General features: G+C 47.1%; 1 protein-coding gene across 2 annotated transcripts; it reads right to left on the bottom strand.

Moving 5' to 3' along the window:
• Positions 1 to 931: 931 nt before the first annotated feature.
• Positions 932 to 17476, bottom strand: Serpina9 (serpin family A member 9). 2 transcript variants are annotated; one of them, XM_076921296.1, is made up of 5 exons: positions 17308 to 17476; positions 11733 to 12379; positions 4765 to 5038; positions 2611 to 2758; positions 932 to 1645 (listed from the first exon to the last, which is right to left on the bottom strand). In XM_076921296.1, exons 2-5 carry the CDS (start codon positions 12361 to 12363, stop codon positions 1445 to 1447), a joined length of 1254 nt encoding a protein of 417 aa, XP_076777411.1. In that variant the 5' UTR covers positions 12364 to 12379; positions 17308 to 17476; the 3' UTR covers positions 932 to 1444. The 2 variants fall into 2 exon arrangements, with proteins under 2 accessions (XP_076777411.1, XP_076777410.1); XM_076921295.1 differs by lacking the exon at positions 17308 to 17476 and adding an exon at positions 16735 to 16800.
• Positions 17477 to 18111: the final 635 nt, after the last annotated feature.

Below are 18111 nucleotides of genomic sequence, written 5' to 3'. Positions count from 1 at the left end.
TGGAGATGTTGTCGCCCTGGTTTTTATTAGCTCTATCTGCCTTTAGAATACTGTTGGTCATCTTGGGTAGGACAGTCATGCCAAGCTTAAGTCATTCTTGACATTCTGTTGCTGATGATTTTGGAGTCATGGATCAGCCCATGGGGACAAGGTTTTCCTAGACACACCTCATACTCAACATTCAAGCCTTCCAACCTGCACTTTGCTTGCTGACCAGCAGAGGGCACCCCATCTGGCTTTCCTTTGAAAGCCTGCATAAGTCTCTCTGATTTTTTTTCTATGTAACAGCCTGGGAAAGCCAGCATTTGGGATGGTGGGGCACCTGTGCCTTCAGAAAAAGAACCTGAGCTGTGCTGAAAATTACAGGGGACATGCTAGTGCTGAGAAATGAAGTGGCCAGGAGCCCACACAGGACACCTGGCAGTGGGGGTGGGGCAGAAAGCCCAGGGCATTCAGTGTGGCTTTCAGGATACACAAGGCTGTTGTCACTATAAACAGCCACAGTCAGGGTGTCTTGGGGCCAGAAAGGTGGCCACATTGGAGAGATCTTTACAACACATACTGCCCTGACACTTGTCAGGTTCCTGCTTAAGAAACCCAGTGAGCTTTCTGTTCCCATCCCTTACCTGGCCTGGGTCACCCTCCCAGGCAGTGTGTGTGTTCCTCTCCATTTACCTGCATGCCTATGACACACAATGCTCTAGCCACAGGGCCTCCCCACTGCCCCTCTCATGCCTCTCCTGTGAGTGTTCCCACCCTCTGTGACACTTACCCTAATTTGTCACAACCTCTTTGTCCACAGATTCTTTTCATTGCTACTGAATGCTCTCTCTCTCTTCTCTCTTCTCTCTCTCTCTCTCTCTCTCTCTCTCTCTCTCTCTCTCTCTCTCTCTCTCTCTCTTTCTCTCTCTGTCTCCCCCATTTAGACCCAGCATGTCAGGAGCCATTGAAGAACTCAACTGAGAGAATGAATCCACGCAGCCACCGCAATGCCACCAGTGGCAATCCAGCCACTCAGCAGTGGGCAATCCCTCCTTTTCAGATTAGGGCCCTGGTGATGGGGGAGATGAGGGTTTGTTGCCAACATTTCAGGTTTATTGAATGCAGTGCTGGAAGCCAGCCATAAAAGCAAGGGTGCTGAGTCCTGTGTGTCATCATTTCCAAGAGCTCTGAGGAGGAATGGAACCCTGCCTGCTCTGCCACATTCCAGGAAAAAGATTTGTAGAAGAACAGGTGGGAGGGGCCACCGGCAGGGTGACCAGGCCCTGTTGTCTCTTCTATGATTGGGCCCCAGCATGCTATTCCTGAGGTCATAATGCTACTGTTGGAGTCAAGCTGGCCTCAAGCATGGAAGCGTCTTGACATCACCCCGCAAGTGTCCTCCCACACACACCTATTTCTTGCTCATCACCAGTGTGAGACCAGCCAACAGTTCACCTCCAACCTACATCTTCCTGGGATTTTCAACTTTCCCTAGAAAGAGGATGGATTCTGTGATTTTATCTATAAGTAGAATGAGGAAGGGCTGATTGAAGGCGATGATGGAAGACGGGGTGTCCCTTGAGCGGACTATAAGTTTGGTGGTGGTAGTTGCCGCGGCTTCTGTCCCCTCCTCGCTGACATCCAGCACAGCCTTGTGAGCAGCCTGGAAATGGGAGAACAGGTGTCAGTGGTTCCCAACAGAAGCTGTGACCTGAGCCTCCCGCTACCAAAGGCTGGTGCTTCTTTCTCTTCCAGGGAGGAGGTTCTCAACCTGTGACCAACGACCGAGATAACATCATGGGCTGGGAACTGCCCGTGAGGACACTTTTCAGGTGCGTATGAGTGTTCCCCTCAGGTAAAGCTCTATTGGGCTCATCATGCCCCATGGGGCACCTCTCAGTCTTTTTTCCCCCAGGGGAACAATGACAAAAATGAACTCAGAACAATATCTGACTATCATATAATCCATTATCATATTAACATATAAATAAAGATATGAATTAACCAGATCAAAAACCTGACAAATATCAACTTGGATGTGGACAGAGACTAAACAGACAACCTAATAAATGAAGAGATTTTCTGTGGGGCACGAGGACATGGGTCACCCGATTGTACTGCCAGGCTAAGAGATCTCGGATGCAACATTTGCTATATCACTTGCGAATTGAAATCAATAACTTCTCACAAGAGGACCCAAAAAATCTGGCCTTTTAGATCCATCCCTCTCCCTTTAGGACAAACGGCACATCTACAGGTAAAAAGGGCACCTGGACAGCAGCTGCCATAACATCTGCTTGGGAACTCAGTGAAGTCGGGAAAGGAAGAAATGCTAGATGCCTATCTGTTCTTCACTGCAGGGAGGTGGAAACCATGTTGCTTGCTAGGAACAGACCTGATTTTCAAAGAAGCACAGATTGTTTTCTTGAAGAGGGATTATGTGTACCTGTGAGTCAGGTTATGGTGTGGCCATGGAGGCCCAGGCCTGGCAGCCACAAGACTTGGCCTTTCCTTTGGCCAATATACACCTCGCCCTCTCCAGCCTGTGATCTTCACAGTAAGAGGGGGGTCCTTTCTTAGCTGTCCCTTCTGGCATGGACTTTCTTGGACATATTTCCATCAACTTACCTTAGAAACCTGCAGGAAATGTGTCTTTGTAATTCCGGAGAAGTCAGCGTTTGAATTAAAGGCGTCTCGGATTCCCATCTGAGGGAGGATGGTTTCCAGGTTGTAGGACGCAGAGATGGAAATTTTGGGGATGAACACCTTGATCCATCTGTGGAGAGTAAAAAGGAAAGAGACGAGGTTAGGATATCCCCATCTCTCCAGCGCTGTTACTGAGTGCCAGAGAAGTCCACTCACCCCAGTCCCAAAGTACCAGGTTGCTCTGTCTCTGAGCCTCCCGATGAACAAACTCATCTCTGGGGATCAGAATAAAACATACGGATCCTATAATCAAGTGAGGACCTGAGGTGAGATGGTGGGTCAGCATAAATACCACAGCAGACACCAGTGGGGACATCAGGAAGTGATGGTAGCCTAGGTACCAGCCACATCACCTGCCCTGCCCAGCAGGACTCCCTGAGACAAGCACACCCTGATAATCTCCCAGGGTGACAAAATCCCACAAAGAGTTGTACCCTGCTGGGAATATACCTACACCTGCCCTGTCCATATGCTTGCCACTGGGCACATGTGGCTACTGAACAATTTGATGAATGCCTATAGCAAACAATGAACTAAACTCTTACTTTAATTAATTCATTGGTTATATTGATTGATTGATGGGGCTGGTGTCACATGTGTGCAATGGTGTGTGTGTGTGTAGTGTGTGGTGTAGTGTGTGTGTGGTGTAGTGTGTGTGTGGTGTAGTGTGTGTGTGTGTAGTGTGTGGTATAATGTATGTATGTATAGTGTGTGTGTTTGTGTGTGTGTAGTGTGTGTAGTGTGTGGTATGTGTGTGTAGTGTGTGTGGTGTGGTGTAGTGTGTGTGCATGCATATGTGTGTGATGTGGACAACCTTTGGAAGTCAGTCCTTTCCTTCTAACTTGTGGATCCTGGGGTTCAAACTCAGCTGTCTGGCTTGGAAGCCAGAATGTGTACACCCTAAGCCATTTCATCATCCTTAATTTTATTCCATTTTACTAAATTCAAACATGGGAGACCACTTGTGGCCAGAGGCTACCATATTGGACAGCACACACCTACAGCTTGGCATGTTTTCTTCTTCTGCCCTAGCCCAGAGCAAACAATACTCATCCATTGAGCATTTACCACAAGCTGCTCTCCTGGGCACAGTCAATAACATTTCTCTTATTTTAGAAGATGGTCAGGTTCAAATGCAGTGCTTTGCCTATGTTTATGTGCTTAGTTGTTTATAGAAAGAAAAGCACAAGACCTTGGAGAGATACCTCATCTGACAAACCTCCCTGACATTTAGTACCATGGACAACTCCTTCTGCTGGCCTGGGCCCCTCTGGATTCTCTGGCTCCCTCTGCATTCTACCTTCCTGTGGCCTCCTGGAGGCTTTGTCTTTCTCCACCACCCAGCAGCAGTGCAGCAGGTGAAGAGAAGAAACTTGACAAGCCTGCAGCGCCTCTTGATTCTTCACCTTCAGCCTCTGCCAGTGCTGTGCCTCTATCGGAAGTGCTACCACCACAGGGAGCCCCAAACAATAATTGGGCCCTTTGAGAAGCCTCACTTTGATGGTCCACTAGTAATCTTGCCACCCCGTTTCTCTTTGACCTGCGTTATCATTTTGCTTTGAAGGGAGTTTCCTTGATGTCTTGAAATCTGTGTCATCTTGTATTCCATTGGAAAAGGAATCCAAGAGTCTGGAAACACCCAGCTCAGACTCTAGCCATCTCCTATGTCTATGCTTGTGCCTGGTGTCATCACTGCACCCTTTTTGTTTCTGTCACCATGGCCTACCACTTTGATCCTACACTCCACACCAGGATGGACTCTCATCCTCTGAATGTGTAAGTCAAAGTAAATTTTTTCCTCCTTAAGTTGCCTTTGGTCATGGTGCTTTGTTCCAGTGACAGAAAAGTAACCAGTACATCCACTTAGGAGTCTGTTTCCATCTGGGAAGATGGAAGGAGAGGATGAGGAAATGTTTATGTACCAGGCGACAGTGGTGTTCATGTGGTACTGTGTGGATACAGTACCAACATCACTGTCTGGCAGGCCTAGGAGGCCTGGTACACAGGAGTTATCACTGGATAGCTACCACCACGTTCTCCATGAACAGCTCCCTACAAGCTGGCAGTCATGCTCACCTTTTCTGGAGTGAGCGGCTCCACTTTCTCAGCCTCCCTGCGGACAGACTCTTCTCTAGCTGCCGCATCTTGCCCTTGCCAGGGAGGACAAAGAAGGCTACGGCATCTCCCCTGTAGTCCATCTGCAGAACAGAGCAGCCCAGCTCCCTGTCCACTCCAAAAGCAAACAGCTCGGTCTGGTGCATCATGGGAACGTGCACAGTGGTGCCCTTGCTCAGAAGGAATGGGAAGCTCTTGTTTGTGTTCGCAGCACTAAAGGGCTGGGTCCAGTTGGCTAGCGTGGAGAAAAAAGAGAGGGCTCACATCAGTGTGAAAGAAGAGAGGGTTTACATCAGTGCAAAAGGAGAGAGGGCTTCACATCAGTGCAAAAGAAGAGAGGGCTTACATCAGTGCAAAAGGAGAGAGGGCTTCACATCAGTGCAAAAGAAGGGAGCGCTTACATTAGTGCAAAAGGAGAGAGGGCTCACATCAGTGCAAAAGGAGAGAGGGCTCACATCAGTGCAAAAGAAGGGAGTGCTTACATTAGTGCAAAAGAAGGGAGCGCTTACATCAGTGCAAAAGGAGAGAGAGCTCACATCAGTGAAAAAGAAGGGAGTGCTTACATCAGTGCAAAAGAAGGGAGGGCTCACATCAGTGCAAAAGGAGAGAGGGCTTACATCAGTGCAAAAGAAGGGAGAGCTTAGGTCAATGCGAAGAAGAGGAGGCTTTATGTCCTGAAACCTGCCAGGTAAAAACAGGCAGACGAGGACCTCTAAAAACTCAATTTTCAATAAAAACAAACATAACTAGCATTGCAAGGCCCAGACTTTAACCCCAAACACACACATGTATACACATACACTTACCACACATACCATACCATACACACACACCACACAACACATACTTATATACACAATATATATCTCACATACACACATACATATAATACACATACACCACACACATACCCTTCACACACACCATACCATACACACACCCTATACCACAGACACACACACACACATACACAAATACACACATGTATATATGTATAAATGTATACATAAGGCATGTTCATACATCATACAATACACTACACATAGAGAGACAAACACGTACATCATATATACTACACATTCACTCCCCACATTTACACAACACACATATTATACACATACCACACACATAGACCACCTGCACACACAAACACATAAATACACCCCACATACCATATATACACTTGCATACCCACCCAAATATACCACACATGCCATATATACCCACTCCTACATGCACTTTCACACACATAACATACACTATGTACACTCCACAGACAATATACACTTGCACATCTACAATATTACACCATATATGCACACACACCATACACTACACTGCATACACATAAATACACTCCACTTATTTAATATTACAGCACACACACACACACACACACACACACACAGAGTATCTGATACTACAACAGTGATCAAAGTCAGTTTCTTAGAACTCTGAAAAATCTTCAGATGCTTATAGCTGAGAAACAAAATATTAAAGAGAAAAAACTGTGTTGTGTTGGAAGTGGTAACGTTTGTGGCATTCTAACAGGCTCTAGTACCACACCCCATCCTTCATTCTGTGTGGTCTTGAAAAATAACAGCCCACATTTACAGTGAAATCAAAATGGGGCTGGAATACTCTCAAGACGCATTCTCAAGTTGTACATAGTGGCTTACGCTTGCAAACCCTTGAACATAGGAGACCAAGGCTGGAAGACTGTGAGTTTGAGGCTATCTCAGACTACACAGAGAAAACATATCTCAAAACATAAACAGCCCTAGACTCATTGTCTAAGAATTGTCTTTATCTGACCTGCCTCCTGCAATACCAAAAGAATGACTGATAAAAGCCACCCGTATTTAATCTGACTTGGAGTTCAGCCAAGGCAAGTATCATCTCCCCGAGGACATTTGCCAAGATGGTGGCAGGCGGAACTCTGAAACATCTCCAGCAATACATAACAGTCAAGATAAATAAGTCACTAACCGCAAAGCTTAGGAGGACAAACTGAGAAGAGAGGAGGGAGGTCCTGTCAGCAAAAATGACAAAGCAAGTCCTTCTGCATGTCCACCCTTCCCTAAGCATGGTCTCAGTCAGCCATGGTGACCCCAGAAGGGGTCATTCAAGGCAAATTGCCAAATCGCTGTGGGGAGCCTCCACTCACACAACCAATAATGGAGGCACCCTCGGTGCCTAATTGCCTTCTCCCTAGAGGTGTGGGAGTGCATTTCATATTCAATTACAGATAAGCGTCCTCACTTCCTGGCTGTCTGGAGGATGGATAAGAGATAAGACGAACAGAGAGATAAACAAATACATGTCTAAAGAATCAAGTGTTTACAGGAGATTTGGAAACCTCCTGCCTATCTCAAACTCGAAGAGGCCCCAGACATGAGTAAAGCTGTAGGCAGCTTGGAAACTATCTGGGTGATTCAGAGCTCTCACTGTCAGCGGGCCTGGGAGGCACAGACAGAAAATAAAGGGTGAGTCAGAATTACAGACTGCCAAGCCGAGTGTGCACATCAAGTCGCAGTATGCACACAGTGATCCTCCAAAAGATTGGGAAATCTTCCAGCCAAGAAGACAGCTGTGACTTTAAAGACTCCATTCGGAAGAAACAGGAAGCTACAGGTTGCTACAATGAACAACAACGACTAACCCTCTGGATGGGAAGTAGTTCATGTTTAGAATTGATTTACATTATTAACACTGCTGGGCTGAAAACATACAAAGAGGCTAGAGATGGCTCTGAGGTTAGGAATGCTCGCTGATCTTACAGAGGACCCACATCAGCTCCCAGATTACAACCACCTGTATCTCCAGTTCCAGGGGATCTGATGTCCTCGTCTGGACTCTGTAGGCAACCACACGTGTGTCTAAATACTCGTCACATGACACACATGTGGATACACACAACTAAAATAAATATTTAGATGTTTAAAAAAATGAGATATAAAAAGAAACAAGGAAATAAGCCCCAAACTTTAGGAGGTGGGGAGCATGCATTCATAAGGGAAACCAGGTATGTTTATTATTAACCAAATGTGTCAAAGCAGCTATTTTGAACGTGCTCAAAGAGCTTTTTATAAAACTGTATTTAATAAGCATCTGCTTGTAACTAGAAAAAGGATTCGATGTCATCGCGTAGAGTTGAAAGATGCGGTGACGGAAATGAAAGCTTCACTAGAGAGACTCTACAGCAAATGACAGCTAACAGGAGACAGTAAACACTGAGCTAGAAAATGTGTCAATCAGTCTGTAGTGTGAGGAGTACCGAGGTAAAGATAAAGGAAAATAGAAAGCTGGGATACACCCTCAAGCAGAGGAATACACACATCACGGGACTCCCAAAAGGAGGAGAGAGATAGGAAAGGGAGAGGGTGGTTACGGGAAAGAAATAACATTCAGAAGCTCCCAAAACTTGGTTTATAGAAATCTTCCAACACAGTTAATGAGATGTATTGTAGTCGGTCAGCAGGCAAAGAAGAGACCCCACATTCAGGGCGACCTCAACAACTCGAGCAGATGGTTTATCAGAAAATACGAAGCTCGAACAATTTTAGGAGAGAATAAAAGCAAGCGAGCTTTTGTCAGTGCTAGAGGCCTCTGCGGTTGGGGTGGAACAGTGATATGCATCCACTCCAGCAAAGGAGGTTATGCTGAAACATGGGAGATGGTGTGAGTGCTTTGGAGGTGGGTGTAGTGGTACACACCTAGAATTCAAGCGTTTGTGGGCAGAGGCAGAGAGCTTGCTATAAGCTCAAGTCCATCTTGATGGAGAAGGCAAATTCTTGACTATAGAGTGAGATGCTGACCCTAAATAAAGAAAAAAAAAATCTAGACAAACAGGAGACATAGGTTTTCCTGTTATGTTGTCCTCTCTAGAAAGGCAGCTCATAAAGTGATGACCAGGCTGGAGAGATGGCTCAGCTGTTGAGAACACTGATTGCTCTTGCAAAGGACTCAGGTTCCATTTTCAGCACCTACATGACAGCTCACGACTGAATATAACTCCAGTTCTGGGGGATCTTGCACCCCCTTCTGTCTTCCGCAGGCACGACACACATATGGTGCGCACACATGCAGAGACACTTATTCACATAACATAAAACAAATTCCTTTTAAAACAAAGTAAATTGATCATAATAAATCTATATTGGTGGGCACACATGTGTAGCAGTAGGATTTAAGATGACATCAAAGGGATGGAGGAAAAATAAGCACTGAGAAAAAAAATGTTTATAACTGTTGGAATGGTGATTGTTATAAACACAGACTACATTATAATTACATGCCAATTGCATTCCCCAGGTCAACCCTAGGAAAGCAAAGTGAGAATGAAAGAAAAATGAATTGAAAGCTGGGAAAATGCAAACTCGAAAAATATTTCAACAGAAAAGATGGCTCTTTGGAGACACCGACTGAGATGCATGTATGTGCACTTATTGTAGACACCGAGTGAGGTGCATGTATGTGCACTTATGCACACGCACATACTAAATAAATAAACTAAAATTTAGAAAAGAGAGCAAAGAGTAGCAAGGCTATGAAAAAGACCGGATCCCTGAGAAACTGTTAGTGTAGGCTCTGCAGACACAGTTCCCAGCTTCTTAAAGTTGAGAATGGAACTACCATACGACCAAGTGGACTCTCTCCTGGATGCACACTTGAAAGGCTCAAAACAGCACCACACAGAGTGAGTGTTCACTAATGTCACAGTAAGGTATTCACAGTAGCCTGAAATAGGATCTGCCTGCGTACCCAGCATCTGACACACAGGACAACGCTGCCAGTCCAGATGACAGTATTTTTTCAGCTATTATGAGTGAGAGCTGGGAGCTAGCTCACGTGTTTGGATCCAAGCCTTGCAGGAGCAATGTCCGGCTTCTGTTCACAGTGTCAAACTAGCAGTCAACCAAGAGAACAAAGAATAGTAAAGAAAGGGAAAGTACAGGGAAGAGAAACTGGCTAGAAAAAGACTGACTTCTGTTAAATGTTAGACAGTGTGGATGAACCTCAGCTACACACAAAAGCTGGGGGTGTCGTGGCCTGGAGTCCTATTTCAAATGTCATTTAGACATGTGAGGTGTCTAAAATAGGCAGGTTGCAGAGGCACAGAGTAGATTACTGGTCTCCAGTGGGGAAGAGCAGGAGTTGGGGGAGGCAGCTCATTTTCTTGAGGAGACGGGATCTTCCTTCTGAGGAGGAAAATGAGCTATGGAAATTACAGAAAGCCACTGAAATCTGTCTTCAAAGTGGATGCCCGGTCGACTTCAGAACAGTGTCCTTCAACACACTGTCCTCGTAAACAGCAAAGGGTTAGCCCAGTGGTTCTCAACCTTCCTAATTCTGCTACCCTGTAATGCCATTCTTCAGTTGTGGTGATCCCTGACCATAAAATTATTTCACTGCTCCTTCATAACTACAATTTTGCTACTGTTATGAAGTGTAGTGTAGATATCTGATGCACAGGATATGTAAAACGCAACTCCCGTGAAAGGGTCGTTTGGCCCCCCCCAAAGAGGTAGTGACCCAGAGGTTAAGAACTTCTGCTCTAGACAGACATGAGTAACAGTCACCAGCTTGTCTATATTTCCAGTGCAGCACAGCCTTGGTGAAGATGCCAGCAACTGAATCCCTGACTTAGACACTTTAAAATGGCCATATACTGTGCACATGACCTTTCATTAGAAACAGATCAAATAAGATAATATATAGTAAATGAAGGAATCACACCAATGAAGGAAAGCAGGCTAGGGTTTTTTTTGTTTTTTTTTTTTGCCCTCTTTTTGTGTTTGGGGGATGCGTGGGTGGATGGCTAGACAAATGGCTGGACTGAATTGCTTAATAGGAAATGGAGGTTGGGTAAATGAGAGGATGGGGGAAAGGAAGGGACCATGGCACAGTGGCACACACAGCTCTGAAGCCCAGGCACTCAACTTGAGCCATGGTCCTGTGAGGCTGTGTGTGCTTAGTGATCGCCCAGCCAAGAGGCAGAGACTGGTACAGAGTGGGCACTTAGCCCTCGGCAGATATTTTTCAGAATCACACTTAGGACTGTGGAACAAGAGAGGGACAGAGGGAGAACCCAGACCCAGGGTCATGTGCCTTCAGAACTGATGCTCACTCAGCTTCAGGGCAGTGTCATTCATGACAGTGGCTTGGTAAGCAATGACGCTCTAGAGTGACAGACCAGCTTGTCTTCACGTCCAAACCTTTGAAACTCTTCTCACCACTGGGTTTTTAAACTGGCCCCAGACAGGGACCAGTGTGTCACTGCTATGAGGTGTCCAGGGAGTACTATGACTGTCGTTGGTGCCAAAACACAAGCTCTTTTTCCCTCAACAGTTCCAGAGGACGTTTTGGGGCCCTCGTTGCTGAGCACAGCTTCTTTAGGACAGCCTCTTATTTCATGCTAACACAGACATAAACGAGGCCCCATGTTAATGAATGAATGGCAGCTAGAGAGAGGGAACAGAAGACAGAATGCACAGGTAGCTACCTGCAAAGCTGATGAAGACTCAGACACACCTTGCTGTCTAGACCTTGTTGTACACACGTGTTTCCTTGACTACACAACACCAAAAGGAAAAGAAGTGTATATCAGGGGTGGGCTGGGGTCGTGTCTCTGTTGGTGGTAGAGGTGTGTGGCACAAAGCCCTGGGTTCAGTTCCTACTGCATCAATGGGGTTTGGTAAAGACACTTATAATCCCAGCTCTAAGGAGATGGAGGCAGGAGAATCAGAAGCTCAAGGTCATCCTCAGCTACATAGCTTGATGGAGGCCATCTTGAAATGCATAAGACCCAACTCAACAAACAAACAAACAAACAAACAAACAAACAAACAAACGTACGTCCAAGTCCATAAAAAGGGAAGGAAAGGAAAAAAGAAATGAAGAAAAAGAAAAGAGTAAATCGGCCTCACCTTTAAAGAAGATGTGGTTCACCAGCACCATGGCTGTCTGAGAGTCAAGGTCTTGGATTACACCGACCACCTTGCCTTTGGTCTCCCTCTCCACATAACTGTTGATCTGGGCCTGGGCAGCGACAGCATTTGAGAAGTCTTCAGAAAAGACTTTTGTCCCATAAAGCTTCTTGACTCTGTCCAGAAACTTGGCCTGCAGCTGCAGCTCCTTCTTGATGAAGAGGACACTGCCCATCCGCAATTCCCGGCCTTTGTGGCACTCGTTCAGCGAGCGGACCAGGTGCTCGAAGCCCAGGTGGATGGTGGGCTCCCGCATGATCGTGAGGTTGAAGCCAAGACTCCGGAGGATCTGTGTCTTGGTGGCTGAGCGGGCCCCCAGGGATAGCATGGCCAGGGAAGTGGAGATACTCACAGGAGAAAAGAGGATATTCTGACCTGGGCTTTCCTGAGCCAGCCTCTGGTACAGGAGGAAGGCGAACTTGGTGTTGCTAGGAGACACCTGGGAGGCTGGGTTGCTCTTCATGGAGGGAGGGTGGGGGGACTCACGGTTGTAGGGATTGGATGATGACATGCAGAACATTGGAGCACAGAAACCAACCAATAGGAGAACTCGGTAAAAGGATGAGCCCATTTGGAAGGAAGGGAGTCTGTAAAACAGAAGGGATCCATTGTGAGGAGTTAAGCTCAGGGCTCAGGTGGGATCTCCCATTCTTCTATGGAGTCTCCCTTGAGCCTCACAGAAACTTTGCAAAGTCGATAATGCGTAGGTTCTGATCCTACAATGAACAATAAGCCCTCACGAGGGTGTGGTTGTATAACTTGGCACAGGTCACAGGTGAGGCTGTATGCTAACTGGGATGCCAGTCAGGGTTCTGTCCTGACCCCCAGGCATTTTATGATTTCTGATCTCCTCCATTTATGCTTTAAACTATGGAGAAAGTGAAAGTGTGCTGCCTTGCCATCATGAGGACCAGAATTCTCATCCTCAAAGTCAAAAGTGACTTCCAGCCCTTCAGAGGTGACTCTAAATATTCCTTTACCTTCCGTGGGGATGGCACAGATCTACCCATCTATGCCCAGTTACATGCATTTCTATTGTATACATGCCTCTGAAAACATGGAAACCAGGGCGTGGGGCTGCAGTTCAGTTCGAGGAATGTTTACCTAGCCTGCACTAAGCCTTAGGGTTCCATCCCAGAACCACTTAAGCTGGGTGTGGTGGGCAAATACCTGCAATCCAAGCATTGCTGGAAGGTAGTAGTAGGAAGCTCAGAAAGTCAAGGTTATCCTCTACTTCATAAGGTTTCAAATCCAGCCTAGGCTACATGACACCTTGGTTTTCCCCAAAAGACAGAAGGCCAGCTTATAGTTTCAGCACTCAGGAGCTGGGCAGCAGCAAGTGAATCTCTGAAGTTGAGGACCACCTGGTCTACACATCAAGTTCCAGGCCAGCCAAAGCTATATAGTTAGACTCTGTCTGAAAAAGGAACAGGCACGTGTGATAGGGTGGGCCTGTACCCCAGAACTGGGGTGGGGTGGAGGTGCTAAGGATCATGAGTTCATGCCTGGCTGGCTACATAGGGAGACTGAGAAAGTAAACAATACAATAAATAAAGCAGGTAAAGACCTGCAAACCTATGGCTTGGTCAGTAAATTGTTTGTCTTGCAAACGGGAGGAGCTGAGTTCAATCCCCAGAGCCTAGGCTTAAAAAGCCTGACATGTTCATGTGACCTATCCTGGGATGTGCTCGTCAGCTAGTCTCCCCTTCTTGATGGACTCAGTACCAGCAAGAGACACTGTTTCAAAAGTAACGTAGATGGTACTACTCACGTGGTGACATTAAGGATTGTCCTCTGACCTTCCCATGCATGGGAACACACACACACACACACACACACACACACACACACACGCACGCACGCACATGCACACTCACATGCTCACATACACACACACACATACATAAACATACACATACACATGCACACACATGCACACGCACACACACAAGTACACACATAAACACACAAACATAAACATAAACGAACACACACACATACACAAACACACATGCACACTCTTGCACACACACACTCACACGTGCACACATATGTGCACACACACTCACATGCACACACATGCTCACACTCATGCACACACTCACACACACACATGCACACACAAACACGCACACGCTCACACGCACACTCACATGCTCACACAAACATAAACAAATGTATACACATGCACACTCTCACACACACTCACACGGACACTCACACGGACACTCACATGTGCACACACACGTGCACACACACACTCACATGCACACATGTGCTCACACTCACACACACTCACACACATGCACACACACAAACACGCACACGCTCACATGCATACTCGCATGCACACACATGTGCACATGCACACACACGCACATACACAAACACACACACACGTGAGATATGAAAAACAACTTGATCTGCTGCCATCTTCTCTTTCAACAAGACTACATGGCTGAACGGTAGTAGGAAACTCCAGTAGAACATGGCTGGGTCTACATCAGCTCTGGCAATCATCATGAGCAAGGAACCTGTTCCTCAAGGACTCAGTTCTCAGCTTTGTTTTTGTAAACAGGAGTCCAGCTTACACAGTTGACCAATTGAGAGTGGTCCAGTAGGTGCTCAATACACGGCTTCCACTGCTGCTACTGCTTTAATTGACATAAACAATTTGATATAGGACAGTTTTGTGCAGCCATTTTTCTAGGCTTCCCAACCCTGTCCAGTTCCCAAATCACCCCTACACCATCTGCAAGATTTCTGTTTTAACGTACTTTTCTAGAGGTGCTTTGGCTCTGTGTCCTGACTCTGAGATTCTGTGAAGGGTGAAGATAGTGGGATGAAAGGGACCAGGACCAAGGAAAAAGGAAAAAGAAAACAGCATGTGTCCCAGAAAGTCATGAGCTTTGAAAACTTCTCTAGAACATTCTTCTTATTTCATAACGTCTTTTCTATGCTCTAGATAACTTCCCTCCGCCACCCCTCTACAAACCTCTCACTCTCTGTCAAGCTTGGCTCTCTGGTCACTTAGAGTGTGAACAACTGCCACGTATTCTTGTCATGAGGACAATTTTACATTTCACTTCTGACTGACAAGGAAAGACTTCACTCATGAAACAAGTATTTAGCCAACAAGTGGAACAATTGTTTCATCAGAAACGGGGAAGGGAAACGATAGGGGACCCTGTGCTCAGAGTTACAAAGATATCCTCATAGTTCCTTTGTCTGTGCCATACCTGGCCTCGTGGGACAGCCAGCCAGTTTCCACAGCATCTGGTGTGATGAAACTTACAAGGCCTACATGGAGAATTCTTTTTACAAACTTCTAATTTGGCTTTGCAGCCTTGCATAGGCCTTTCTGGAACTTGGGATGTCTCTAAGCCTCACTTCCTGGCTTCTTTCTTATCAGTCTGCTCTGTGCTGAGCTTAGGACGGCCCTGAGAGCTTTGTCTCTCCCATCCCAGAGACCACACTACAGGATGCCAGCCAAGCCGAAAACTGAGCTCCGGTGTCCACTCTTTTCTCTCTTCTCCTTGTTCTCTCCTGCGTTTTCCTGAAGACTTCCTTTCTTTCTCCCTCTCTCCCTCTCTCTCTCTCCCTCCTTCTCCGACTCTCTCTCTGTCTCTCTCTGTCTCTCTCTGTCTCTCTCTCTCTCTCTCCGTCTCTCTCTCTCTCTCTCTCTGACTGTGTGCCCTTCAATGGAACAATCCCCAGAATCCTGACCATCGCTGCATTCAGAGCCTCTTGGCAGTGTAGGCAAACACCATCCAATGGTTGACCTTGCCCTCTACCTTCAACCCTGATGCTCAGCACTGTCCGTCTGTTTGTCCGAACTTGACAGTAATCACCATCTACTGTGAGTTACCTCTCACTAGCCTCTTGCCATTCCCTTGCCCAGCAATACCAATTCACCTCACCATCACCCCTCTGTCCCCCATCTGACACAGAGGGTGGCTCTGATGAAAAGTGAGATAATGTCTGCATAGCACTCAATGATATGTAAGGTCCAGGCACTTGAAGTAGCTTCTTCTTGCTTTTGTACTTGGAGGCAACAAAGAAGGTGCCAACTGTCCCTCACTATTAGTAACCATTGGAGAGGGGATGAAGCTAAAAAAAAAAAAAAAAAACCAGAGAGTATTGACTGTATACATGGGACGAGGCTGTCCTGCCCCTGCCCTTAGGCAAGCTGCTGCATGGTATAGGAGCTCAAAGGAAGGAAGTCAGAGGCCCTTCCTGAAAAGCCTGGCATTTCCCCAAGACCCCGGAGCATCATAGTCTCTGAAAACATCTCCCGCCAAGGCTCATTTTGTCAGCTTTCAAATCTAGCCCCACTTCCTCTTCACTCATCCAGAGGACAGCTCCAGCATCCCAGGGCAGTCCCAACTCTTGTCTCTCTCCTAAGCCTGCCAAGCCCTCCCCGCTGCCCTGTTGTAGCACAGCTGTGTATGGACACCACACCCTGCCAGTGGGCTCCACCTGTTGGGGTGACAGGGACCCTGTCTTTCCTGGGTTTGCCCCGTGGGGGCCCATCCCTCCCATTAGCCTGGCTTTTACCCCTCCCTCTATTGTCTCTCAGGGCTATTACCCAAATGCCTGCTCCCCTGTCACTCGTCACACTACTGACAGGGCAGCTTCCTCATGCAGAGCTGCCATGTCACTCCTAGTTCCTCAGAGGCCCCTCGGAGCACAGGAGCGACAGCCAAGTTCCCGCCATATAAGATCTTTTCCCACTGTGCCCACTCACCTGCAGGTGTCCAGATACTCTGTTCTCCTATCACAATTCCCAGCCTCAGGTAGCTCCTGACCCTGCTTGGGTACAGAACATTCCGTCCAACCAGACCCTTCCCCACCAGATGACCCAGCTTGTGTAAGATGCTCCAGCCTGGGGGCTGTCAGCCTGGTAGAGCCCATTCATGTGCCTCCTCTTTGTCCAGCATACCTGGGGATGTTGCCTCCATCCAGGGTCAACTGACTGGTCATCTGGTCATCCCTTTCCTACTGACTGTAGAAAGGCATCTCTTTAATAGACCTGCACTCAGACATAGGACACATACAGCCATTACCCATTACTCGCATACGCGCACGCACGCACACGCGCACACACACACATACACACACATATGTGATTACCCTCAGCCAGCCTTTCTTCCCACCTCACATCATAGATAAACCCTCAGCCAATGACTGTTTTCAGTCTCCTATGGGAGAGGAAGCTTTCTCTCCACCCCCTTGTCACAATCCTGGAACCTCCAATTCCATCTTCTGTTCTCAAAACTCTCTCTCCCCCACCAGCCTGGATATTGGCTTTAAGCAAGCTCGAGAGTAGCCATAAGAACGAACCCACAATCAAAACCACCTCCCTCCTTTCATTCATTATGCTGTCACCTTGTCCATCCACAAGTGTCCCTAACCCTGAACCGTCATCATTTTTAGCTTATTGTCTGACTTCTAACCACAGAAACCAGACCCAGATGTTGTACAGCTATTGAATGTGTCTGAGTGTTCACCTCACCTGCCTTCCCTGTAGGACAATGAAAGCGACCTCAGCTCCTGTTCCACTCAGCCCTTAGGCAGCTGGATTTTGTTCAAACCTGTGCTCCTCCTCCTTTTCCTCCTCCCCTTGATGGGGTCCTGTCCTCCAGCTCATCCTTATAAGCCAGCAGGCCTCAGCAGCTGGCTGGCAGCTCTCACCTCTCCCCCACAAATCTCACCACACCCACAGCTTCATTAGGAAGGGATGCAAATGAGCACTTTTCATCCCCAGGCAGGTCCCTTCCCTCTGAGCTCCCATGTTGCTAACTGCCCATCTGCCAGTGCCTCCCGATACTACAAGCCAGATGCAGCACAGTAGACCAAACCGGAATCATCTTTCCCAGTCGGCTTCCCGAGAGTTGCAGACAAACCTTTATCAGCATCTGCATCAGTGGTACCCGTCCACCAGGCTGCCCAAGCCTCAGGACCATCTTTGCACTGCCTCTTCCTCATTCTCAGTGTCATCCATCACCAGTCTGGTCAATTTACCTCACGTTAAGACGTGGAGAATGAGGAAGAGTTGACTGTCAGGCAGACTGGTGGTGGTACTGGTGCAGATGTGGACAAAGGTTTTGCTATAACTCTTGTTGGGTGGTGCTGTCTCCCAAAAGAGTCTCACTAGCCGCCCCCCCCAATGCTCTGACCTGTCTTTCAACTGCCAAATTGGGGCCTCTTCAACACTGTCACCATCACATAGCCCAGAGCTCCTGAATCTTGACTCCTTGAATTTTATTTTAGGATAATCACTTTGATTTTGCTTGGACCCTATTCCCAGAGTACATTT

This window comes from Arvicanthis niloticus, chromosome 23, assembly GCF_011762505.2.
Source record: "Arvicanthis niloticus isolate mArvNil1 chromosome 23, mArvNil1.pat.X, whole genome shotgun sequence".
Taxonomy (NCBI): Eukaryota; Metazoa; Chordata; class Mammalia; order Rodentia; family Muridae; genus Arvicanthis; species Arvicanthis niloticus.
The sequence above is the reverse complement of the archived record's forward strand: the minus strand, read 5'-3'. Positions and strand labels throughout refer to the sequence as shown.